We start from the raw sequence: 26,953 nt of genomic DNA, 5'->3' as shown, positions 1-26,953 counted from the left end.
GAGCGTCTGGGCCGGTCACAATCGGAAGTTTCTGCCACTCCTTCCTGGTCAGGCTCACCTCGGCTTCAACCAGAGTCAATTCCTGTGATCCCCCCGTCACCCCAGCAATGGAAATCGGTTCTGCCCCCACATGTCCCAATGACATTAGAGTACACTGCGACCCAGTATCTACCAAAGCTTCATATTTTTGTGGCTCTGATGTGCCAGGCCATCGAATCCACACAGTCCAAAAAACCCGATTTTCCTGTGCCTCTTCCTGGCTAGAGGCAGGGCCCCTCTAGCACTGGTTATTATTCCCTTCTTGGACATACATGGTAGAGGTTCCTTTGAGGGAATCCGACACAGCATTCCCACCTCCGTAATACCTGGCAGCTTGCTCATGGGAGGCTGAGGCTACCTTCACTCTAGTGGAACTCCCTCTGTTAGTGTTTCTCTCCTTGACCTCACGTACCCGTGCTGCCAGGACAGAAGTAGGTTTCCCATGCCACGCTCCCATGTCCTCCCCATGGTTCCGCAGATAAAATCACAGGTCAGCTCGAGGGGTGTACCCTCTCTCTCTCGCTGGGGGATGTTGGGCTCTGATTCTGGGGCCTGTGACTCGCACCGGTGCTACATGGGAACTGTTCCTTCTCATCTCCTCTCTCATTTCCCTCATCTCCTCTTTGAGTTCCTTCACCACTGCAGAGACATGAGCCTGCATTGGGCCACTGATCATACTTTCATAATTTCTGAGCTTGTTGGCAACAGAACCCACTGTCTCTCGGTTATCCTCGGCATTAATTGTTGCGATGAATGTGGCGTATTGGGATGGTCCATGAGTTGCCAGATTCGACAACATGTGCCCTGTGCATCTAACCTTGTCGGGGTCATTATCATGCTGTCCGGTCCTCCCAAAAAGTACTTCCAATACTGCCACTTCTCTCTACTGTTGGATTCCTTCCTCAAGGGTCTTCCATCGCATTCTATTGTTGTGCTCTTGCATTCTGTCTCTGTGGACAAATCTCTCTCACACTCATTAGAAGTCGTTCCCAAAGGGGAAGGGGCCTTTGCTCTCTTACAAATACCTGATTTATACCTGAGTCCCGGGTCAAGGGTCCCAAATTCCTTGCTTCAGCACTATCCAGTTGTACACCTGTACCCATAAGGTCCCAGACTCGAAGCAGCCAGGCTGTATAAGCCTCACGTCCTCGTCGTGCAATATCTTTTTGCAGATTACATAGACTTTCATACGTCAGGGATTCAGTGATGATCTCAACCTGTGGCTCTTCTGTGGACTGTGAGGACCCTCCTTTCTTATCTTTAATACCAGGATCTGACGATTTCACTTTACACTTCCTTGTTTCCACAGGAGCGACTGCTGCTGGCTGTGGCTGCCCTTGTGGTTCAGCTGGAACCTGGACAGTTGTAATGTTTGTGGGTTCCACTGCTGCACCATCAGTCTCTGCCTTCTTGGGGCAGGGGGAGGGTTTTTCATGAGCTGGGGAAATGTACTCCCTCAGCATCTGGCCCATCTCTTTTACCAGAACCTCAACCCAATCCGGGTGGGTCCTTTCTGAGGCAGGCTGTGGGGCAGAGTCAGGCTCTGGGGTATCATCCCTATTCTGTGGGGTAGGTATCAGGGTGGTTATCCAGGTCAATCTTCCTTTATCTCTGAATGCTAAATAGAATACGCATATTAGCAGCACCAGCCATTGTGTGATATCATTAGCATTCAGAGAGGATTTAAACCCTTCAAAAACTGGTGGGGCAGACCCAAAGAGATGGGTAAAGGGTTGGGAAAAAAAAACTCCCCCGGTGTCATTTCCTCACAGTAGGTACCATTGTTAAAGTAACTCCAAAAACACACAGTTAGTGTACGATAGCCCTGAATCCATGTGCCTGCCTTCCAGAGGAAATTAAAAATCCATGAGTTCTTCACCTTATTAAGCCATAAAATAAACTGGATGACAGTCACAGTAGCCTTAGTTATAGGGCCCATGTTTAGATAAGGGCCTGCAAATGGAAGGAATACAGCCACAACCACATGCCATCCAAACCAGGCTAAGTTAGACCACATGATGCAGCCTAATGAGGTTTTTATATCCAACGCACACAAAAGAAAGTACTAGGTTAGTTAAGAACCGCTATTTCTCTTCCCTTTTCTTTTCTCAGTGCCCTCAAGCCCCACACTTAGGCGCCAAAATCTGTCTAGGTTTGGGAAGACAGGTATCTGCCAGGTAAAATTACAATCAGAGGCTCTTTGGCAAAGATTTGGGAAATAGGAATAGCAGTTCTTTACTAGTATGTATTACAAAGCAAACAAACACAAAAAAAAAAAAAAACCACCAAACAACTACAGCATTAATAACAAACAAAAACAGTACCAAGAACCTTGAGGGCTTTGTTTCACAAAACCCAGGGCAGTTTGGTTTCAGTGTCCCTGCAGGATCCTCAGAGCACCAACCTGAAACAGTGGAAAAAGTTCCAGGCTGGTAGCTGGGATGGCAGGGTGTCCCGGAAGGCAGGGGCAGGATGTCCCGGCAGCGCAGGGGGTGCAGGGTCACACTGTAGCAAGAGGAGCAGCGCCGAAAAAGCCGAAGGCAAGGCAGTGCCTGGCCCAGCTCCCACGGGTGGCAGAGAAAACTCAGGATTCAGGCTGAACCAGTGATAGTAGATTTCCCAGGACTGGATCCCTTTGGCCACAGTGAAACTCTTCCAGCCAGCAACAGCCGTTCTCTCCCTCCCCGAACGCCGGAAAAAAAAAAAAAGCCCACAGCTGCCTCAAGCTTTGTCTTTTACCTGTGTTATCTCCCCCTTCCACCTTTGTCCACCTCTTTGTTTCGGTTAAGTACTCTCAAGTATCCAACACTTGGTCTCCTCGGTAACTTATGGGAAAAAATTCTTTAGAGAAAGAAGGAACAAACCTAACCCCCAACAACGGGGCACTAACTTTAGTTGAGGAGCTGTTTGATCCTTTGAAGACCTATACAGTCAGTGTATTTTATAATCTACTCAGTTTTCTGGGTTGATTTCCCTCTTTTATTATACCTGTATCGTTTGGACAGGATTCTGGCATAAATCTACGATATCCTTTCAAGACTCTTCAGGTGTTCTCTGACACATGTTAAACTGGTATCACTGAGGATAATTTCAATCAATTAGAGGTTCTGAGTAGCCATCAAGCTGTATTCATACACTACAAAACTGGCTGTGTGCTGTTTACAAAGCATGCTCTAGCATGGCTTGGAAACAATCAGTGTGAAGGAACACAATTTATTTGAAGGGCAAGAGGTATATCAGCTTCATGGATTCTTCATTCACAACCATTAGTTTCACTGATGACTGTAAATGTATAATGAAAATATTTCTGAGAAGATTATTTCCTGAAAGCTTTCTCACCATGCATATGTGTTGTGAGAGAAAACTGCCATCATCATCTCTGATACGGTCACAGAACTGCGTTTAGACCTGAACAAATATCTATAGCACAGTTCTCCTTCTAAAAGCCCTACTTCAATAACACGAGTTTGTAAAAATTAATCACTCCTAGCCATAATAGTTTATTAATCAACATTCACTTATTTACTTTGTCATTCTTTCGCTTTGTGAGAAGGTGGTGGTCATTACAGTTGTACTAAAGGTATTCTTGGAGATAGAAGATTCTGGCCTTTCGCAGAAAAAAATTGTGCCAGTGTTTCGTTAACATCCTGTGTTGAAATCCATGTCCAACGCAGACTGAAAAGATCTGATTATGCTACAGATAAAATCTGAAACAAAATGGTTTTCAAATAACAGAATGAACATATATAGATACTAGCTAACAAGTTGTAAACAGTTGGAGTAGACAGAGCACATTAAGTCTTTATGGATAAGCCAGCCAGGAGTTCTGTGTTTCTCCTTGCATTGGAGAGTACTCTTAAAGACTTCTAAAAACACAGTACAAAAATATGTAAGATGCACTGAACCCACTGTTTCCTCATCTAGGAAAAGCATCATAGCTTGGTGCACCTCATGTTATACAAGTTGGGAAACTGCTGAAGTCATCAAGGTGATTTTCCATAAACTCCTCAGTAGTCTTAATTGCAGGCTGGACTGTTTTTCATATCGTGAAACAAAGTTGAACAGCCCTATAATCCACTTTTGTTTCCCCAGTACTGCCCACTCATTTCTTCCTTCCCTTCTTTGACTACATACCTCTATTCATACACTGATTTTCTACTCCTCATTACAGGAAAACATTTAAAGAATAGCTTTGTCAAGATATTCTATAGCATCTATAAGCATTTATAAGAAGTTTGCTTGTTCAGTAAAACCCAATTTGCAAATATACTTCGACTACACACAGTGACAAGTGTGTTGCCAACAGTTTTAGGCACCACAATAAAAAAAAAAAAATAGAGCTATTAGAAAGGGTCCAAAGGATTACCAAGATGGTGAAAGGCCTAGAGAGCCTGTTTGTTAGACATCTTTACATAAGACTAATGCCTAGAAGTATAGTTAAATAGGTGTCATTTGGTGTCTTTTTCTTGACCCTTGATACAAATCTAACAGCATTTGGAAGACATCTCTCTGTACTTCTGACCAAAACATGGGCTCCATTTCTTAATCCACTGAAAATGCTTCTCATTTATAAACATTAATAATATTAATTCTAAGCAAATTCTAGTTCAAAGCAGAAATACCATCTATTTTTGTGTTTCCTATTGAGTTCATGCTTTCCTCAATGTTCCTACATTCATTCCTGAAGTTGAAATCCTTCCACAAAGACAAACCTGTCATATGCTCATAAAACCAGATGCCTGGATGGCATATTCCTAATTCAGATTGTAAGTTTCTGATGAATAAGTGTGCATGTGATGGTTTGGAGAAACATTCTCTTATAATTACATCCTTTCAACAAACAGCTGGAAGAAGAGATAGATGAATGCTATAAGGTCTGCTCTTATTATAACAAAATAATTTTCCAAATTAAGAAGGGGCAGTTGCATATATACATCACAAAGTCTGCATCTGAAAAAGCTAGTCATGTCTTTGTTTACATCATTTGCCTCATTTCTTTAGCAAATAGAATTTTACCATTTGTATCACTCATTCACTCTTGAACTATGTCAATCCAGATGATAATCACAGCCCTGTTGAAGTGCTATGCTAGAAGACAAAATAGTTTAATATCATTTAAGATTATATTATTCCTGCTTTTGCTCCTCTCTCAACTTTTAACACCTCATTTCAGATGAAGAAACTGAAGAAATTTTTCATCTTTTTCACCTAGACCTTTTGCAGTCAAAACTTCTCTATGTGCAGGTCTGTACACAGTGTGCAGGGTTTCTCAGAGCCATCCATGTTTCCACCACTGGATTAATAGAAGCAATTCACAACTTCATAGCTGCACATAGCAGAGGAAAATGCCTTTGCTAGTGATGTGACAAATCCTAGAGGTTTCAAATATCTGTAAGATTCTGTACTGCCTTCTGTCTTTATTTTTTTAAACGTTCTGAATAAGTTTCAAACCCCCAGAGACAGAAGTCTAGTCTCCATGTCTAATCACTGTGCAGCTCTTACTAAAATATTTTAATTGAAGGATTAAAGGATAATAAAGATGCAATTCAGAAACATCTTAAATTTATTCTTTAAATTCACTCCAAATGAAAGTTACTGGAAAATTATGAGGAAAATCCAGCTTTAATTATGTTTTCCCTCAAAGATATTTCTGTTCTGAATTCAGATAAGAGCAGAGTATCAAGGCTATGCTGATAAGCAAAGGCTGACCATCACATTCTAGGCAATAAAAATGTGAGAGCTGATGTTGATGACCACTTTACCTCTTATGGCTTCTCAAGGGCATTGACAAAAAGCATAATGTTGGCCTGCCAATAGGCTCCTACAGACAGAATAACTGGGACACTGTACTCCCAGTGTTCAGACAATCCAGCTGAGAAATGGAGTGAAAGGAAACTGAAATAAATAACATGCACTGGAGTTAGTCATTCAAAAAATCCTGAGAAATTTAGTAGAGACGGTTTCTGCCATCACCAAACTTTTCTTTTTGGGTTTGATCCCAAAAGAGCCAAAATCTTCAGGTGTTTTGGATTCTCTTCACATGAACATTCTCCACGGGAAACTATTGGGGACTCCAGATAATTTATATCTTGCTTTAAAAACAGGACAGACTCATTTTAAGAGGAATGGAGGACCCAATATGCCAACCAGACCCAACCCACAGGAAGTGTGTTGAGCCCCTGTGACCAAGCTAAATGACATGGGAAAGAAACTTCCCAGCCTGGTACTGCCCACTGATTATTACCCTTTGCTGGTTTTCCTGGTAGGCACTGATGACGTCCCAACAAGGCGGCTTGCAGACAATCAAGAGAGACCTCAGGGCCTTGGGACAACTGGTCAAGGGACCTGAAACCCAAGTTGTGTCCCCTTCTGACCTGCCAGTTTCAGAGAATGATGGGACAAGAAACAGGAAAATCATACAGATAAACGTCTGGCTGGAGGACTGGTGTTACCAGCAGAATTCTGGGGGTTTTGATCATAAGCTGGTTTATGTGGCAAAATCTGCTGGCAACAGAGTCGACCTGTCTCAAAAGGGATAAAGGATCTTAGCTCAGGACTTAGCAGGCCTAGTTGAGAGAGCTTTAATGTAGAGTTGAAGGGGGAACAGGAGCGTAGCCAGACTCAGTAGAGGTAAGGTGTGGGAAGGGGAGAACTATAGCAACCACACTAGTAGCAAAAGGAAGTTTTTAAAAATTAATATCTGAATCAAGCACAAATAGCCAAAGACATACCCAACATGGGGCATGGGGACTATGGGGCATCCCTTTGTACACCTACTGGGATATTGACACAATCAAATACTTCTATTAAGTGCCTGTACACAAACACATGCAATATGAGGAACAAACAGGAGGAGTTAGAGATCTGTGTGCAGTTACAGAGCTTTGATATCATTTTGATTATGGAGGTGTGGTGGGATAGCTCACATAATTGAAATGTTGAAATGAAGGGCTACACACTGTATAGGAGAGACAGGCCAGGGAGGCACAGTGGTGGAACTGCCCTCTGTGTGCAACACTTGCACTGTATCAAGCTCTGTCTTGGGGTGGACGATGTGCAAGTTGAGAGCTTACAGATTAGGTTAAAACACCAGACCAGTAATAGTGACATTGTTGTGGGTGTCCGCTACAGGTCATCTGAGCAGGAGGATGAAGTGGATAAAGCCTTTTACAGACAGTTAGAAGAAGCTTTAAAGAAATAGGCATTGGTTCTTGTGGAAGTCTCTAAACTACCCACTGGTGAAGCAACACAGCAAAACACAGTCTACATGGTTCCAGAAAATATTGATGACAACTTTCTGACACAACTTTCTTGGAAAATCCAAGAAGGAATGATGTGCTGCTTGACTTTATACCAAGAAACAGGGAAGGAGTTGCTGGGGATGTGAAGGTTGGGAGCAGCCTTGGCTGTACTGACCATGAGACTGTGGAGCTCAGTAATGGTCAGAGATGAAGCAGAGCAGCAGGTAATTGTCACCTTGGAGTTCAGGACAACAAACTTTAGTCTCTTCAGGGATCTTCCGGGAAAAATTTTATGGGAACAAACTCTGCAGGAAAGAGGTGTTTAAGAGAGCTGGTTGATACTCCAGGATGACTTTCTCTAGGCTCAAGAATAATGCATCTCCATGAGCAAGAAATCAGGTAAAGGGGCAAGAGAACTACACAAATGAATAAAGAACCCCTGTCATTACTCAAATATAAGCAGGAGATACACAGGAGGTAGAAGCATGGTCAGTCCACTTAGAAGGGATATAGAGGGATTTTCAGAATAAGTAGAAATGAGATGAGACCAAGGCCCATCTGGAATCAAAACTAGCCAAGGATGCCAAGGGCAACAACAAAGTCTGCTTTAAAGACTTCTTCAAATGCATAAGAACAAAAGGAAAAAAAAGGATAATGTGGGCCTGTTACTAAATGGAGGGAGGAACCCTGGTAACAGGGAATGGCAGATCAACCACACTGAAAAGAGCAGCCCTCAGGGATCTCTCACCCAGGAGAATTAGGGTAACAAATGTTGGAAGGAAGATTTTCCCTTGGTCAAGGAGGATTGGGTTACAAAACACCAAGGCAAGCTTGATAACCACAAGTCCAAGCCAACAAAGATCATTAAGGGACTGGAGCATCTCTTACAAGGATAGGCTGAGGGAGATGGGCCTCATCAGCCTCAAGATGAGACAACTGAGAGGGGACATTATCAATGTCTAGAGGTATCTGAAGGGAAGGTGTGAAGAGACTGGAACCAGGCTCTTCTCAGTGGTGACAAGAAGCAAGACTAGAGGCAGTCGGCAGAAACTGATGCACAGGAAGTTCCACCAGCATATGAGGAAGAACTTATTTACTGTGTGGGTGACCACACACTGCAATAGATTGACCAGAGAGGTACTGAAGATATTGAAGAACCATCTGGACACAATCCTTTGTTATCTACTCTACGATGACCCTGCTTGAGTAGGGAGGTTGGGCCAGATGACCCACTGTGGTCCCTTTCAACTTCATTCTGCGTTTCTGTGATGCTGTGACTGTTTATTAGTGGAGAAACTTCCAGAAGGAAACCTTGTCACCACAATCTGAAAACATTCACAGTATTGCCAGGTGAAAGAGAAAAAGAATTGCAATTGCAATCTGAAGTACAACCTTTTGTGTGGCTAAACCTGTGGTTAGCCAGACTAACAAAAAAGCAGCAACAAGCTAATCACTTTTTAGAACGTGAACAGCTCCTACCAAAAGGTGTTGAACTGGCTACCCAGGAAATCAAACTGATTTATTCATTCATACATAACACAGTGTTTGTAGTCCAAATTTTTTTCCCCATCACTCTGCTTAGTCATGACCTACAATGAGTTTGGTTCAGCAACTGTTGTAAAATAGCTTCATCTCTACACCTGCATATTCCTTGAGTATTCCCATGAAAATCAACATGATGTTGCAGTTTGCAGGGCTTAACCAGATGCTCCAATACTAATGACTTTCACAAAACCACGAGATATAAATTACAGAACCATCTCTGTTCTGGAGTGTGGATCACACAATTCTTGCAGTTAGCAGCAGATAAGCATTCCTGTCTTCACTAAAAGACAGAAGTGGAGAAGTCTTTAGTCAGTACACTACTGGAATTTTTAAAAATGTTATTAGATAGCTGAAAAAAAGCCCCAGGGAAATTACCAGCTCATGTGGAACTCAGTTATAGTAGTATCCATTTTGATAGTGCAAGGGGAAAAAAAAGCCTAGAATTTCAAACCAGCCTTTGGAAGACAAAGAAATCAGAACAGATAAATTCCATGTACAGAATGGTTGAAATGTTGTCAGCATTTTTCACTTCTTAAAATTATACTTTGTTTTTCATTAAAAATCAAAGTGTTATCTGCAGCAAATTTTCCCAGGAAGAACAAGTAAGAATCCAGGAAAGAACCACTTTCATCCTATCCACTCATTACTACTAACATGCTAAACTTGGAAAACCAGCCTGATAAGACAGTGGTCTACAGGTCTAGAATGTATCACTGATCAACAAGTCCAAAAAACACTATCTGTACTGCATGAAGCATTGTTTCTGACAACAAACTTAAGAGAACAGAAATATTTTTTCCTCTTTTAAAAATAGCTTGTATTAAACAAGACAGGAATTAAAATAAGCTGAAAACTCGGCTTAGGTAAATATTAATCAAGCCAGGTTCCAAACTTTGAATTTTAATTACATGCACCACTAAATCTGTATGTGTTGCACAGCCACTCAGAAATAAATTATTTTTTTAGGTTAAGAGCAATAACTTGAGAAACACACAATTAATTTAACTACAGCACTTCTATTACGTGCAGACAATTGTTATATATCCTCTCTGAAATTATGATTGTAGCTAGGTGAGGGAGAATGTGGATTTAAGTATTCTATGAGTCAGAATGATTAGCAATAAGTAGCTGGATTGATACACTAGCATTAAAAAGGTTTTCTGACCAGGCATTGGAAGCCCAGATGTTCAAAATCCTCCTCCCATGAGAAAACAAAGCACTTCTGTACCATAATTATTCCCAAAATCTGCCTGAGGGAAAAAAAAGAGTAAAACCATGACACAAAGAATCCACTCCATGTCTTTGGAAACGGATGTACCAAATCTTACTCCTGAGATCTTAGGATCCATTTTAATAATCTAGATGCATCTATAGTGTACCTGTTGTGCATGTCTTTGAGTATGGTCAAATGTATAATCCACAATTAATTTATATCCACCTGAGACATTTTACAAAGCCCTTAGGAAGCATAACATGTGCAGGTAAGTATATAACAAATGGAAGTTTCTACTTGAGAACCTTCTCAGCAGAAGAACAATTATTCTTCTGCAAGAGGAAAATCTAACATCATCATCCACTGGAACATAATAGGAATTCAAACCCTGGAAATGTACTAATTAAATTCTTTAAAGGGTCTGCATGTCTTCTAATAAATCAGTAGATGGATGGGATTGAGGAAAGGAGATATACCAGGCAAAAATCTACAGTAAATTGCTTCTTACTATCCTCTGTGGTGGTGCACACTGAAACGTATCAAGTATTTTAATGTGTGATTTCTTTTTAAACTAACGCACACACAAAGGAAGTCCAAATACTTGTTTCTAATTAAGGCTTATTTTCCATTTTTGGTGTTAATACTTGGAAGCCAGCCTATCAAAATACACTATTAGCCATGACACCCTGTGATTACAGAGATGGCATGGTACTCAGCATGGATCGACAACGTTTTCAGAAGAGACTCTCATAGATGTTTTCACCTTAATGTGAAAACAGTGATACATCTTTTAGCTTAAAGTGCAGTAACTATGAAGAAACTGCACAAAGAACTTCTTCATCTGTCATCCAACTGAAGTAAATTCCATCCCAAAGCTATTATCTCAAAACAGGCATGACAACAGGGCAAACAAAATGCATTTGTTAGGAGGAAAAAGTACTTGGATAGTCTATTGCCAATGTTTTAAAGAAAATACAGAGTTAAATCAGTAGAGATCAAACTGATAGACTTTTCGATGTGGGAATGAGGGAAGAGGGATTATAGCTTTTGGGCCTTGGGTTTTTTCTTTCCTTTTTCTTTACTTGCTACCAGTGGAATTTCTCCCCATTATGTTGCTAAGGAGCACTGATGGCCAGGTGCTTGAGACAGTGGGGAGGGGAAACTCTCTTTCACTCAATCTGAGCCTTTGGAGGAGAGCGGTGTAGCTGCGGCTTGGGGAAAGGAACTAAGTGCTGCTGCAGATGTCCAGCTCGGTCTGGTTTCTTCTGGTGTGGGGTGAGCGCCTGCTACTGGAAGCAGCCACTGAACTGGAACCTTGTTATCTCCTGCCTCACTAAAGAGGGGCCTGTCACTGTGCTGGGAGCAGTACTGCCCTTGTTCCGCCCCCTGCTACTTCTTCGGAACTGCTCTGAGTTTTTTTGCTACTCTGTAGCCTGCACCCCCTGCGCACCGAGACCTCCCATGTCTTCAGCCACAGCTCCAGAGTTCCTGATCCATCTCTTCCATCCCTTCCCATCTGGGACAAAGCCACCATCACTGTGTGGTCCCTGAGCCCGCGCCACAGCGCCCTCTGCAGCTGCGTGGGGATCATCACACCTGCCCTGCCCGCTGGGAGCCACCAGCGCCCCTGCCGGCTGTGACCGGAACTGCACCGAAGGGGAAAGCGCCCGGGGTCAGGGAAACTTACTGGTTCCTGGTTCTCTTTATTGTTATTAATGCTGTAGTAGTTGTTGTTCGTTTTCCTTGTTATACATACTAGTAAAAAACTGTTATTCCTATCCCCATATCTTTGCCTGAGAGCCCCCTTAATTTTCAAAATTATAATAATTTGGAGGAAGGGGGTTTGAATTCTCCATTCCAAGGGAAGCCCTGCCCTCCCTAGCAGACACCTGTCTTTTCCAAACCAAGACAATAGTTTTCCCTGATTTGATAAGGCTTATTAGTGGCTGGCTGTGGTTTAACCCCAGCTGACAACTTAAGTACTACACAGATACTCACTCTCTCCACTCTTGACCCTTCAGTGGGATGGGGAGGAGAATTACAATAAAGGTAAAAGTTGTGGATTGGGATAAGAACACTTTAATGAATGAAGCAAGATCTAATAATAACAAAACTAAAAGAAGAGGAAGAAATAAAGAAATAATACCCAAGAGAAATAAGGAATGCCATTGCTTGTCACCAATGGACTGATATCAAACCCATTACCAAGCAGTGATCAGCAGCTCCTGGCTAACTCCTTCCAGTTTATATGTTGAGCATGATGTTCTATGGTGTGGAATATCCTTTTGGCCAGTTTGTGTCAGCTGTCCTGGCTCTGCTCCTTCACAGGTTTTTGTGGACCTCCTCATTGTCAGAACATGGGAAACTGAAAAGTCCTTGTTCTAAAAGAAGCTCTACTTAGCAACAATTAAAAAATCAGTGTGTTAACAACGCTGTTCTCATACTAAATTCAAAACACAGCACTGTACCAGCTACTAAGAAGAAAATTAATTCTATCCCAGCCAAAATCAGTACACAGTTCAAGTGTAATTCACACTAAATGTGAGAAATATCTCTTGAGAAAATGTCCTGCTGCCAGGAGATTGCTGATTTGCTCCTAGGGCAAATTCTCTCAGGCAAGATACTTTATCCTTCGCATTCAATAGATTTTTAAGAAAATCCCTTAGGATTCACCCTTCATCATTCGCAAGGGAGACACATTTAAGAAGCAAGAGATTTTGAAGGCTGGAAGCTTATACAGGACTTTGGTTACATAACCTGCCCTCTGAAGATATCCCCAGCTAAAAGCTTGTTCTCATATTAACTGCCAAGATAATGTCAATCACTAACAATTTTGTTCTTTCTACCTATTTCTTCCTTACCTCCCACTCCTCCCCAAAGTCTGACTTTGCTAAATCAAAGAGAAGGATTAAAACAACTCATTGTCAATTCAAAGCAAATTTGAGACACAGCTAAGACATAAGAGGTCTGAATTAGTCATGGAAATGCTTCATCTTAGGGCAATTTAAGTGACCGTATTTCTGTAATTACTTAGTACTGAAAATTGCCAAGAAGTTGCTGTAGTTCATACCCTATAAATGCTTGATGGAAAAAAAATCAATGAACTACCTATCCACTTGTATATGAAGAACTTCTTTACTGTGTGAGTGATCACACACTGCAATAGATTGACCAGAGAGGGTGTGGAGTCCCCCTTTATAGAAGATAATGAAGAACCATCTGGACACAATCCGCTGCCATGTACTCTAAGATGACCCTGCTTGAGCAAGGAGGTTGGGCCAAATGACTCACTGTGGTCCCTTTCAACTTTATTCCTTCTGAGATAATATCCTTACTCAGACAATCATCTTTGAGAGAGCACTGATGCTTCATTCCAATAAAGATCTCTTTCGTATGCCTAATAGCACTAAAGGATAAGATTAATTGCATCACAGAGTTTTCCTCACAGGAAGAAAATGCCAAAACTTAAAGATTACTTAGAATGAGACTTGCAAGGCAATAATATTTCAAAAGTGACAGTGGATTGTTTTACCCTACGGAGGTGTCAGCATAAACAATCCTGTTGATTACCAACTAAATTTGTGGGGAAGATACACTTTTCAACTTATTTTGTAAGTAACACCATTACATGTATGGTTTCATCTCTTGTGCCCCCACTAGCGCAAATACATTTCTCCAAGAACACATTAACTAAATGCAGAAGCAAACTGGAACTAAGAAGTACATACAAAGATGAGAAAGAATAAGAAATGGGGAAAGAGATGGAAAAGATCTCTGCCTTTGAGTTTCCTGCCCTACTGTGTGAAGTAGAAAAAACAAAATCCTTCTGAAGATTAGGGAGGTCTTGATATTCTGGCCATGTGGTTTGTATCAGATGTCAACCTTTCTTAAAGAGAGTGCAATCTTTTTTGAAGAAACCACATTAGTATTTTGAAGGGCCCATTAGAATGCTTTTTTCAGGGCCAACGGCATATTTCAAAGACACTTTGGTTACATTTTCTCCTGAGACATACTACTTTAGTGTAAGTACATTTGAAGTAGAATGAGTTACACACACATATAATATTGTGTGGATTTAGTCTTTTTAGCTTCACTTACTCAGCCTAAGTAGCTTGATTTGGTGAAGCTTTAGGCCACAAGTGGTGAAGTTACATCTAGATATGCTTTTGGCAGGGATAGTTTATATTGTGTTATTTTTCTAGTAGCTGCTATGGTGCTGTCTCCTGGCTTTAGTATGAGAAGAATATAGATAACACAATGTTTTGGTTGTTGCTAAGTAATGTTTGTCCTACCTCTAGGGCTTTTTTAGTTTCCTAGGCTCTTCCAGCAACCAGATGCAGCAGAATCACAAATTGGAAGATAAGGAGACTAGGGCCACCAGGAGAAGATGCAACTTAACAAGTTATGAAGAGTTAATGACCTGCCTGCACAGACACTTGAGAAATAATATGATGTTAGAAGACCCCAAAACAAAAATCACTATTGGGCTGAGAAGTGCATTCAAGGCACATGAAGAGCATCTGAGGGGCAGGTGCAGAAGTCATAAGGGTACAATTTTTCATGGATTTCTGTGTTCTGGGTCCTCTCTGGAGCCACCCAACTTGAGTTGACCTGCTGCAGGAAACCTACTGTTGAGCCTGAAAAAGGAAGAAGTACACCCGAGAGTGTGTGTGTGAGCAAGGAATCAAAAGAGGCACACGCAGCTCTAGGGAGTTGCCTGCTGTGAAGGGACTTTCAGTTTTAGTCTGGGGTGGCATGTGCATGTAATTCCCTGAAGGGTGTCAGAATGTTTGAGCAGAGACTTCTCCTTTAACATTTCCTTTTCTACTTTGTACTTTATATAAGGCATTAACAGACACTTAGAGGGAAGAAATTCATTCATCCATGATGGACAGATAAAATATCAGGACTCCTTTTTCTTGGCTTATTTAAAAAAAGGTCACTGTAAAAGAAGCATTTGCATCTTAATAGAAAATTAAACTGCACAATTAACCAACATGCAGCTAAATTAAAAGAGCAACACATGCAATTCTGTGTTACTGATGGAATAAAAATGCATGACAGTAGACTCAAATGGAAGAAAATTTATGGCATGTAAATTAACACAGATTACTTCTCTGACAAATTTTGTGACGATAAACTGGACTTTAGTGAGTCTTTAGAAGTGCCAAATTGCCTGCACTAGCTGAATTCACTCAAGAGGATGAACCTAACCTAAGAGGCGATTGCCAAGGACTACTTGAAATGCCCCTTTCCCTTTTAATGTTCCAGGAAGCTGAAGGTGCTGAGTATGTCCTAGAAATATATTAGACAGCCGGTAACCGGCAGTCTTCAGGACAACTAGGAGTCTCAACAGTCAAATCAAATGTGACTGAGGTCTCAGGTGCTCAAAAAACAAAACAAAACAAAAATCCCAAACAAACAAGCAAACAAAAAAACCCCAAACCCAGCTCAGGAACTCAAGACCTGGAAATTCAGAGTTTTGGCTTCCTGTCTAGTTCTTCCTCTTGCTAAGTACCTCTCCAGTCACTACATAGTAAGCTATCTGCTGTTTACTTACCAAAGGGAACTAGACAACAGAATGATAAAATTAGTTGAGTTCAGATTAAATATCCCACTTCTCTGATGCTGCTGTGATTAATCTACATCACATCCAGTAGTTCAGATGCAATTCAGATTGGGACTAAAGAAGTTAGCGTTGTCTAGATCGCTGTGAAACTTCCAAGTTTATAAGGAAAATCATACCAGTATATTATTGTTACAAAAGCATTCAAGACAAATCAACAGGATGATCAATGTAAAAGTCACTGTCTGTCATTTCTAATTACACTTTTAGGATGGCTCAGATTTTACCTCAGCTCTTTCTCATTACATTTTCTTACACATCTCGTTTATTTTCTTTCATATGTTTGATTTACCTTCCCAACCAGTCTGCATTCAGAGGAAACTGTTTCTTTACACTCACTGCAAGGTACAAAGGACAGTGGTGTTTCTCCTATACAGCTGCTGCTACTATCATGTAGGCATTCTTATGTGATAACACTCCCCAAACAGAAACAAAAGGAAGATGTAAAAGCAAGGAATAGACAATTTCAGTACAGCTGTCAGACACCCTCAGAGCCCAGTGGTGTTATCAGTTTATGCACGTTGCTGGAATTACCAACTCAACAGATGTTACTAAAAACCAGACTTTAAATGAACTGCTGTCCTACCACTTCTTTTTGTTGGATGTTACACTTTTGCACCAAGTGGTACTAAGTGCAGTTTTTCATTTAGCATCATAGTTAATCACTCAGCAGGTGGAAAATTCAAGGCAGAACCTTACTAGCCATCTAGGTTTCCGTAGGTGCCGCCAATGTGTGGTTTCTAGAAATAAACAGCCCATTGTGCTACAGAGCCCTCTAGGTCTGCAGTCAGCTCCCATTGGGCAAGGTTATCAGGAGTCACTGCTCAGGACTTGCCATATGCCGGTCCCTGGAGTGGGCTCTTGGCCTCTTCAGAGTTCACATCGTTTTAGATATCAAAAGGTCATGAAAGCCCATTTGCAAAATTGCTGCAAGGATGCACACCATCAGGCAAGCAGCTGGCATGTGTAATAGTAAGAGAAAAAACCAGAAAGTTCAAAATCCCACAGGGCACAAAACCGAGCCCTGTAATTCTATGTTTAAACAAACTAACATATTGTATTCTATGTATGTCATCAATACAAGAATATATCTGATTGAGAGAACATACTTACGTCTCTCTTCTGAGGCTTACAGAAAGTCTCCCATAGAAAAGAGTTGCTGAATACAAACCTCACTAATGTCACAGTTATGCACACAGAAAAGATACCTAAATAAGACACAGTACTCAATGCAATGCATTGACAATGCAAACAGTCCAAGGCATTCACAAATACACACAAACACAGTGCAATCATTCATTCTGGAAACAATCTTCTTGCAGCAGCTGAAGACCTGTGGCCAGAGAAATGTTCATAATTAATTAACAATTATGGCAGCAGCAAGGGAAATGGGGAGAAAAGCCGAGCTGCAAACAAAGCTAGTGTCAGCCCCATATTTAGAAAAAAAAAACTAGGAGCATATTTACCTTCTCCCTGTTTCTGTCTCTCACATTATCCAGTGCTCTCTTACACAGATCAGCATAGAAATCTCCAAATCAGTAATTTTCACTAAACTCTTATAGCTTAAACCCATCTTGTCTGTGACTCAAGGCAGCACACTTCAGTTTCTTGTAGTTGTGACACACAAGCACACATATAGCCTGTCCTGTCATTGCTGCATTAGAGGCATAATCTTCAGCAAAGGGTGATAGCAAACAGGAGTGGTGCCTATGACACCTTAGCCGATTAAAGCATCACATTGGCTTATCTGCCAGCATGCTCAAGGGTTCCAAAACAAGAAAATTTAGCAAAGATCCCCATTGAGCCTGCCTCCTACAAGGAAGGAGTAAGATAACTACATCTGGAGGCTGTAATATGGACTCAATAGGATTCACATTTTCCTTCAGTCTACTGCAATGGCACAGATTATCAGTAACTCTACAAGTGTGAAATTCGTTTTGTTATTACAGAATAAGCAAGCTATACAATACAGGTTAGAACCAGCAGATCTTGCAGAAGAAATGGTGTGAAGTTTGTTACAATTTCACCTTCAATGACAAATATTTCTGTCCTTACTCAGAGACAACTACGACTAACATCAGAGGGGAGGACTACCATTAGCAACAAAGGAGATTAGGAGCAGCAGCAGCACAAGATGGTCCTTAAAAGGGGGAAACAATCACTAGAATGGCATTTCCCTGGGGGGGAAAAAAAAAAAAAAACAAACAACAAACCACCAACCTGGTAACAGAAAAATCCTCTTTCAAACCCCCTAACAAAAAGAGAGAGATGATGCACAAATACCTTCCAGTCTTCTGTGATTTACTCTTACCTCTGTGATGTTTTCTTATATTTTCTCCTGCAGGAAAAGAACAAAATACAACTGAGATGAGAAGGCTTCACAGGCAAGGAGGAAAAAGGAGAGGGTCAGACATCAGGAATAATTCAGTGAAGTCACTTCTGCCATAAGATTGTCCCAAACCTGATGTAGCCATTCCCTTCTACTAACCTCAGTGATGATTGCCACTAAATTCAGGAGAAAAAATTGTGTTTGCTAGTATGCACATACTGCCCTTTCTTGTGAGAAAGGGTTGTTGCAACTAGGAAAAAATATTTATTATTCTAAATTACTTGGCAGGAATTCCAAGTGTCAGAAACACTTGTACTTACTAGTGGTAAGGTGTATGTCCATCATCCAACATGTAAGTTAGATAAGATCTCTGAAGATCCCATTAACATGGAGTCATGAAACGTATCCAACCATATTGTCTGTGGTCAATCAGTGGAAAACCCCAGTGGTTTTAGAGCAGTCTCTCTCCAAAAAGTAAGTCTAGATCCTAGCAAGTACTCTACTGCAACAAATTCCACATAACACACCGCAGAACCTTACTTTGTTGCACCTGTCCTGAGACCTTACAGACCTTAATCCAGGACTAGGAATGACAAGAGCAGATAAGGATACAGGACCTCTTTTCTACCCCAATACTTACACTACATCAATTACAGCAAAGGCTGTAAACCTCTTACTTGTCTTAGTAAGGTGGATTTTGTCTTCAGCGGCAGGCAATGACACAGGCTGCCAATGCACAGAGTAAGGCAATACACAAAAAGGCAATACATGCCTTTCTGCATAGCTATCTTTGTGGCTATACAGTTACCTGCAGGGATGCGTCAGCACTGTATGTTGCCTGTGAGCTGCTGTTTCTGCAGCTGTTTCCAAAGGCTTTTCACAGAAGCTGGCAAAACAGGGTATTTGTTTACTTGAATTCAGCTCTGCTTGTATGTTCTAAAGTAAAATTAATGATATTTAAAATTCACAAGTAGTGACTGAAAAAACTTTCTGTGTTCAGGTGTGCTCTGTTATTTAGCAATACATTAACAGACATTCCCAACATTTTCAATGTGTAGGTAATATTGTTAAAATAGGTGTATGGCTATTAGCATCAAGTTTAATTTTTCATTTCTGAAACTACTGTATGTGGAAAACTGTACCTAGGGTGGGCCTAGAAAACCCAAAAAAGGAGTAACAGTCCTTACAAATAGGAAACATGGCAAAAAGGAATGTAGTGCTATTTTCTACTTAAAAAGAGCCATGAATAATGTCTCCTGACTGTAAAATGTTTTATCCAACAAATATCTTTAAAAAACTGTACTTGTGGGTGTACCCACTTGTAAATTCTGACCATGCTGAAATCATAAAAATATTAAATAGCTCCTTTGAAAAAAATTTCATTTACAATTTACTGTTTAAAGAACTACTTATTTTAAACCTGAAATTATGCAAAGGAGTAAAAGAGTGAATAGTCATAGCAGTATCAAATTTGTAGCTTACTGACATTTAGAATGTTGACACATAAAAGCTGTTGGGGGTTAGGTTTGTTCCTTCTTTCTCTAAAGAATTTTTCCCCCCATAAGTTACCAAGGAGACCAAGTGTTGGATACTTGAGAGTACTTAACCGAAACAAAGAGGTGGACAAAGTTGGAAGGGGGAGATAACGCAGGTAAAAGACAGAGCTTAAAGCAGCTGGGGGCTCTTCTTTTTTCTAGCGTTTGGGGAGAGAGAGAACGGCTGTTGCTGGCTGGAAGAGTTTCACTGTGGCCAAAGGGATCCAGTCCTGGGAAATCTACTATCACTGGTTCAGCCTGAATCCTGAGTTTTCTTTGCCACGTGCGGGAGCTGGGCCGGCCCTGCCTCGCCTTCGCCTTCTTCGGCGCTGCTCCTCTTGCTACAGTGTGACCCTGCACCCTCTGCGCTGCCGGGACATCCTGCCCCTGCCTTCCGGGACACCCTGCCATCCCAGCTACCAGCCCGGGACTTTTCCACTGTTTCAGCTTGGTGCTCTGAGGATCCTGCATGAACACCAAAACCAAACTGCCCTGGGTTTTGTGAAACAAAGCCCTCAAGGTTCTTGGTACTGTTTTTGTTTGTTATTAATGCTGTAGTTGTTTGGTGGGTTTTTTTTTTTTGGGGGGGGGGGGTGTGTTTGTGTGTTTTTTTTGCTTTGTAATACATACTAGTAAAGAACTGCTATTCCTATTTCCCAAATCTTTGCCAAAGAGCCTCTGATTGTAATTTATAACTGAAAAAAGAAAAAAAAGGGGGGGGGGGGGGGGGGGGTTTACACTCTCCATTCAAAAAAAAACTGCAGTTGTTTTTTTTTATTACCTGGCAGATACCTGTCTTCCCAAACCAAAACAAAAGCAGAAACCCAGTTGGACAAATCTTATTCTATGAGAATTCTTCATTTTCATTTCAGAAGGATGAAAAGTACAACCTTTGTTTTAAAGAATGTACATTAGAAAGTTTATACTCTGACAAATCCAGAACTTCATTATGTTTTCTGGCAAAAAAACCAAACCAAAACAAAACAAAAAAATCAACTGCTAAAAGATAGCCCATCTGATTGGCCGTTCTAATCCACACCAATTAAAATATTTTATTCCCAAGAAATCCAGATTTGTTTACATTTTAAAATGAAATTATTTGTAAGTTAATTCTTTCCCCTGAGAAGCTCTTATGGTTTATTCCAACACTGTCAGAACTTTCCCTTCATTGATTAGTGACTTTCATATAATGTTATAAAATATTTCTCTCTCAGACATTCTAGCAAAGATAAAATCCATTAACTCCTGTCTTAGGGTGTTCTTTACATTTGGTTAATAACATGACTTTTCTGATCAGCTACACCTTCAATGTTCCTTTCATTCAAGAATATTTTTAATACATTAGAAAGCTGTACTATAACAGGTGACAGTCCTAGAAAAAAAAGAATTTCCCTAAGTCATAGAATTTTTTAAAAAATTATACACAGTTTTGTTGTTGTTGTTTTCACGCCTGCAGTCCAATCACAGTTCAGGTTTACATGCACCAAGTTAGTGATTGCTTTTCCAAGCACTGACTGAATTTGCAATTTACGCTCAAAGACAATATAACTAGAGGAACACTCGTTTAGAGATTCAATATCACTACTGCATGCACATGCTTTAAAAGGAACACCATAGCAAATTCTATATACACGGGGAAAAAAATTCTGTATGCTTGAATTTCCAGCATTTCAAAAAACAAAGTCTAATAATGCTACTCACCACATTACAAAAAGATGTTGTTGATAATATATAACTGTTTTTAAATATAGTATTCAGTTTGCTTTTGGAAACAAAATGTCAACATCTATCTTGTTCAGGGCTACAAACCACCACTTAGGCATGCCTTCCATTAAATAAGACCACTGGAAACAAAGAAATTACAAGGTACTTCTTTAATACCACAGCCAGCATCAGAGACTGGCTTGAATCAGCAACCATATGTGCATTAACAAGAGGAAACTGGAGTACGGTGGATTTAGGTTTGGTTGTGTTTGCAGTTTTTTATTTGGTTTTTTGAGGTTGTTTTGTTATAATGAGTTTTGTTTGGTTGTTTACTAGAAAAAAAAAAAAGAAAAAGAAAAAAAAGTGGGACAAGATATCTTGATTTATGTCCCCAGGACAAGTCAATGAAGACAAGAACTCTCTATGAAATTGCTTTGAGCAGATGCTCTAGGGTAAACCTGGAAACAGGCATACTTCCAGTCAAGCCCAAGGGACTTCTCATTTTTTGAACAAACCCAAGCTATATCTCTTTCCCAGAAAAGAAAGAATGAGAGAGATTTAAAGGAGGTAATGTTACACCTTCCCACATCTGTGGGCCATCCTGTGCTCATGCCTGAAAAGAGGCTTATTGATATTACCAAATCTGTTCAGTTTCTTTTCTCACTGCACACGTGATGCTCAGACTGCGACATCCATTCAATTCCTGTTTCTGTGGAATGTATTATTCAGTGGTTTATATTTAGCTTACACTTAATTAGAACAAAGTAGGGTTTTTTCCATGCTGAAGAGAATTAGCAAGTCAGTCACACTAGGTAGGCCCTACAACCAGTGTAAACTAAAAATAACTTCACTGAACTTAATGCAGTTACACTTGCACGGGTATAGCATGAGGTAAAGCAGTCCTAGTCCAAGAAGGCTGCTAGAGCCTAATAAAAAAAAAAAAATAAAAAAAAAAAGCAGTAAGACACTGAAAAATAAATGTTTTGTAATTGAAGGGGTAGGTAAGATGAAATTTTTTAACTCAGAAACCATAAAGTTAACAAAAATGTTGAGTCAACTATTTCAGTATCTCCTCTTCTGAGGATGAATCCTTCTTGTAGCCAGAGAAATAAAGACAGCATACTGGCCCAAACTAAAATTAGGACAGGTTTTTGAAGGTATTTAATCATCAATAAGATGTAGCTTGCTACAGCTGTATGCCCTCTCATTTCCCATTGAAATAAATAGACAAAAAAAATTCTCTGTGCTTTGATGCCCATCAACTTCTTCAAGGTTGTCTGTTCTCAGGGTTATGTTTCCAATTTTGCCATTTAATTCCAGTGCACCCTTGGCCAAATTGCCTTTCCCTGTATTTCCCCTTCAGACATTTTCCCATTAATTTGTTAGCTCTTGGGGTTGTTGGTTTAGCTATATAGGGTTTTGCACAACAATTCATTACTTGAGCCCAAGTATAGCCCTCCATTTGAGTTTTTGCAAAAATGGTCCTGCCCTTCCTCTGCATCTAGGAACCTGGAAATGCAGAGAATATAATATAAACACACAAAATGTGTGCCTGCATTTGGTAGTGATGTTCTCAGACCTTAGTCTTCTAAGAGAGTTGAGTGAGTTAATAAAACTGAGTACATACAGAGAGAAGTGAGGACAGAGGGGTTGGGGGAAATTAAGTAACTTTGTCAGCTGATCTAGTTTTGCCCCATAATCATTCAACTTGTAATATCAACTAGCTATATGAATTGCTATTTCCCTCCTACACAGCCTCTGAAAAATTATGTAAACACTAAATTTTCTTTAAATCATAATGGTGGTTTGTTTAGTATGGTGTTATTCCACAGGGTTTGGTATTAATTGCATCTTTTCAGACTATGGACAAATCTGTGGGTGCTGCAGAAGTAATAGGAGGATCTTTGCCTAGTTTCATTCTTGAAAATCTACACTAAAATTTGAAAGTTAGTATGAATCTCATGCTCTGCTCACACCCTGCTAGAGATTAGGGGCTGTATCTGCCCTTAATACAGAAGCCTTCTGCAGGCTTCTACCTTCACTATAGTGATCAGACTTAGGCCACCAGCTGGTGGATGTGAGATTGATGGCCTAAGGTACACATTTGAATGCAGATGACATTTTTCAATGAGTAGATACTTCCCAGCTCAGGAATGACAAGTGCCAGAAGAATGTCCTTAGCCTGCTGAGATGATGGAATGGCTCAATTTTAAGGCTGAAGCTCACAATCAGCACTCACAGTGGCTTCATCCAATGTGTTATGTTTTGCTTGGCTATTGCAATGGGTTTAGAGGGTAAACACAGTTGGTCAAAGCAGTTTAATAAGCCAGGTAGATCTTCTGAGGTCCCTACAACTCAGTGGCCTGTGCTCTCTTTGTACCACCAGATGAGAGTGCACAAGCCTAGATCTAGCACGGAGTGTGTTTTCAGGCTGGATCTGTTTCTTAGTGAAAAAGAGGGCAACAACTTTTTAGGGTGCCAATAGACTAGCAAAAAATGAATCTGCTACAGTGGTTTAAAAAGTTATTGCCACCAGCTGCCTTCTATGTGGTGCCCTGCCACAGGTCTGTACCCTCACAACCTGGCTGGCAGAAGTGAGGACACCTCTGGACATCGTTGCCTCAGTGCAACATTCAACCTTTTGGCTTAAACCACCAAAAAGGGTGACTTTTGGCAAAGATGCCAGGTTTTGTACTGTCCTGTCTGAAGTACACTCTTTAATGCCCAATCTGCAGAGAAGAAAAACTACCAGTACATTAACGCCTTCAGCTGACGCAGCAAACCTCATCAGAGCTTGCCTGCCATATCCTTAATGTTGTCACTGACACTGTAAAGCATGATTAGAGAAAAGGGAACATTCCTCCTGCCTGAAGAGAATCATTTTGCAAAAGCTACTTCTTCAGAGGAGCTACAATTGTTTAGGAAAACAGTTGCCACAAGCTAATACTTAAAATGAGCTGTTCATAAGCTCAAGGAGAAAGAAGGATTTTTTCCTCCTATATTCAAAAAGCTTTATAATTAGCATGTGTAAGATGGGGGGGGGGGGGGTGGATGGAGCTTAGTCATCTGTTAACGTAAGCACACAATAATGTCATTTAATAGTGGAGTCCCACTACATCCATAGCTTACACAAGGTAGGGCTAAAAAAAGCCACCTTACTGAAGTGAAATATCCAAATCATAACACACATTTTCTCAGGTCCTTTTCCTTTCTTTCCTGCAAGAGCTGGGCTTCTGATATTAAAATTGGTGTTAAGATAACACTACTAAAATCCTATATTGTAGTTTAGCAAACCAACAATGAAATAAACAGTGAAATTCAGTAAAAGAGAAAAATGTCTGTCTACAAGTCAAATCTGGAAGTTTTTTCTGCTCCTTTTTTACCCATTGGTAATGTTTTTTCTGAATGATATCCCTCCACTACCTTTTTCTGTAAGAGCCAACCACAATTCACGTTTCCTGCTCTTGCCCCCAGGCCCTTCCAACTAAGAATTCCCAAGATTTTCCCTTTGTGACCATGTCTAGACAGAAGGATTTAAGAGCATTTCCCAGCTTGCAAGCTCAGGTGCCATCTCTGGTGTCCTGGGTTGAAGTATATTCTATCACCATCTTCATGAACTGTTGAAACCAGGTGAGGCAGTGCTCCCTGCCTCCTCCACTCTGGCTTATCTTCTGTTAATGGGCCCATCAGCACCTCTGCTGCACTGCTCACAGATAACCCCCTCCTGGACTACCTCCTGTTAATGGGCCCATCAGGCCTTATCACATGACTCACCATCCCATTGTGAGATGCTGTGCCCAGAGGGAGGAACCAAGCATTCCAGCCTGGATATAAGCTGAGACTCTGAACACCAGAGGGGTGCTTACCCACTGGATTCCCAGAGGACCCGAGCTACCAGACCTTTCTACAGGATCACTGCTTCAGGAAGACCACCTCACCTGGACTGCTTCCATCACTTCGCTCAGGTTGTATTCTGACCCTGTCGGTGGTCTTTTGTATTATTGCATCTATTTTATTTTACTTTCTTTCCTTTTTTTTCCTATTAAATTGTATCTCTGACTTGGAGCCTCTCATTTGTTTTGCTTTCAAACCACTACATCTGGTCATATGGCAGTAGCATAGCAGTTTGTACTGGGGATAGGCATCGTCCTTCTGTGCATCTCTCCAAAGGAGAGGTGGCTGGAGGCTCAGATCAAGCTGACTGACAGGATCACCTAAATAAATTGAAAATCTTCTCTCTCAGCAGCTCAATATTCTCAATCACTCAGTGCATTACCAAGTAATCATCATTACCACAGGATTAGAGATGCATTTATGTTACATTGACAAAGTCTATATTAATAACCAAGTATAAACCAACTCACAAAACCCCAATTTCACAGCACACAGTACAGCATCTGGCAAAGCACAGGATCCCATGGGAGCCATGACCAGAACTCAGAAATACATTAAGATGACCAGACTTTACTGATGGTATAATGCCATCAGTTCCTGACAGGCTTTTAATTCTTTAATTTAAACAGAATGATGCCCTTTCTTGCTGTACTCACACTCCAGTCAATAATAACAACAAAAAAAAGTAATTTATTTTTTCTGACACATGGGGTGTTTATCAGAATACTGTGCTAAGTTAAAAACAATACAATCTCAGAGATAATTAACAGCAGAAGAGAAGAAACAGTAAGAAGTGGGAGAGGAAAGAAGGCAAAATTTCATCTGACACTTGAAATTTGATGGAGGGTTTATGTGGAATTTTTAAAAAACAAGGGAAATAATTTAAAATTGGGCCCTGAACTATATGGGGACATCCTGAAATCATGAGAGGATGAGGCAGTCACTTCTCTCATTTGAAGTAGATTAGAAAAGCCTGTGTGCTCAGAAGTATGGGTATGCATGGTAGAGGAACACAAAGAAAATAAGTGCTCACAACCTGGAACTAGTAGAATGATTTCAATAGAAACGGAAACAAGACAGGTGAGAAACACAACCGGTCCCAGTTAGTAAATAATGTATGTAAGTAATTCAAAGCCAGAAAATATAGTCTGATTTTGTCCAAGGAAAATACTGTTTAAATAAACTTTAGTTCATCTGGCTGACCATTGGATTTCACAAGTCTAACTACCAAGTTTTACAAAGAACAACAAAAAAGAAACTTACAGCTTCATCTCCAAAAATTATTGCAATCATTAGGACATACAATCAATTAGTGTCTCTTGTTCTGCCTCTGTTAAGCTGTGACTTTTGTGACTGTAGAGCTCTTACCTGTGGCTTAGAAACCAGTTTTCTACTTGCTCATTTCATGTCTAATAAGTGTACTGAGTAGATGTTAATCATAGCTGGAAAGGCAATGAGTTTAAATACTTCTTACAAAATAGCTTCTGTGATCACAGTCAGTCAGGAATTTCTTCTGCACTACAAGCTCAAGAGAGCTGAAATCCCTTCTCTACACTATTTAGTAAAGAGGGAACAGAGCATAGAGGTATTACAAATGGGTGTTATGGATATGATCTGAGCAGACTCAGTTTAATGATGTTGTTATACTATGTGCTGTCTTGAGAGCTGATGATCTTTAATTGCACTCAAGTACAAATTCCTTCATCTTTTGGACAGAGTGCTGGGCACCAACTCCCTAGCAAAGTAAGATTCAAGAATTGATAGGGGGAAAGAAGAAGGAGGAAAGAAGACTTGTAAGAAGGGAGTTGCTCTTGAGATCTGTTCCTC

At 40.6% G+C, this 26,953-nt stretch overlaps 1 protein-coding gene across 4 annotated transcripts in view; it reads right to left on the bottom strand.

Moving 5' to 3' along the window:
- PDE1C (phosphodiesterase 1C) overlaps positions 1–26,953 on the bottom strand; it is a 234,929-nt gene that overhangs the window by 182,583 nt on the left and 25,393 nt on the right. For all 4 annotated transcript variants that reach the window (XM_066190506.1, XM_066190478.1, XM_066190488.1 and 1 more), the window contains exon 2: positions 17,976–18,002. Coding sequence is in view for 3 of the 4 variants with exons in the window: in XM_066190478.1 (XP_066046575.1) it covers positions 17,976–18,002 (27 nt within the window). In the remaining variant the exon portion in view is untranslated. The remainder of the gene's footprint in view (positions 1–17,975; positions 18,003–26,953) is intronic.

Source organism: Chamaea fasciata, unplaced genomic scaffold, assembly GCF_029207755.1.
Source record: "Chamaea fasciata isolate MVZ Bird 193981 ecotype frontalis unplaced genomic scaffold, bChaFas1.0.hap1 SCAF_1, whole genome shotgun sequence".
Lineage (NCBI taxonomy): Eukaryota > Metazoa > Chordata > Aves > Passeriformes > Sylviidae > Chamaea > Chamaea fasciata.
This window is presented reverse-complemented; position numbering and strand designations above follow the sequence as displayed.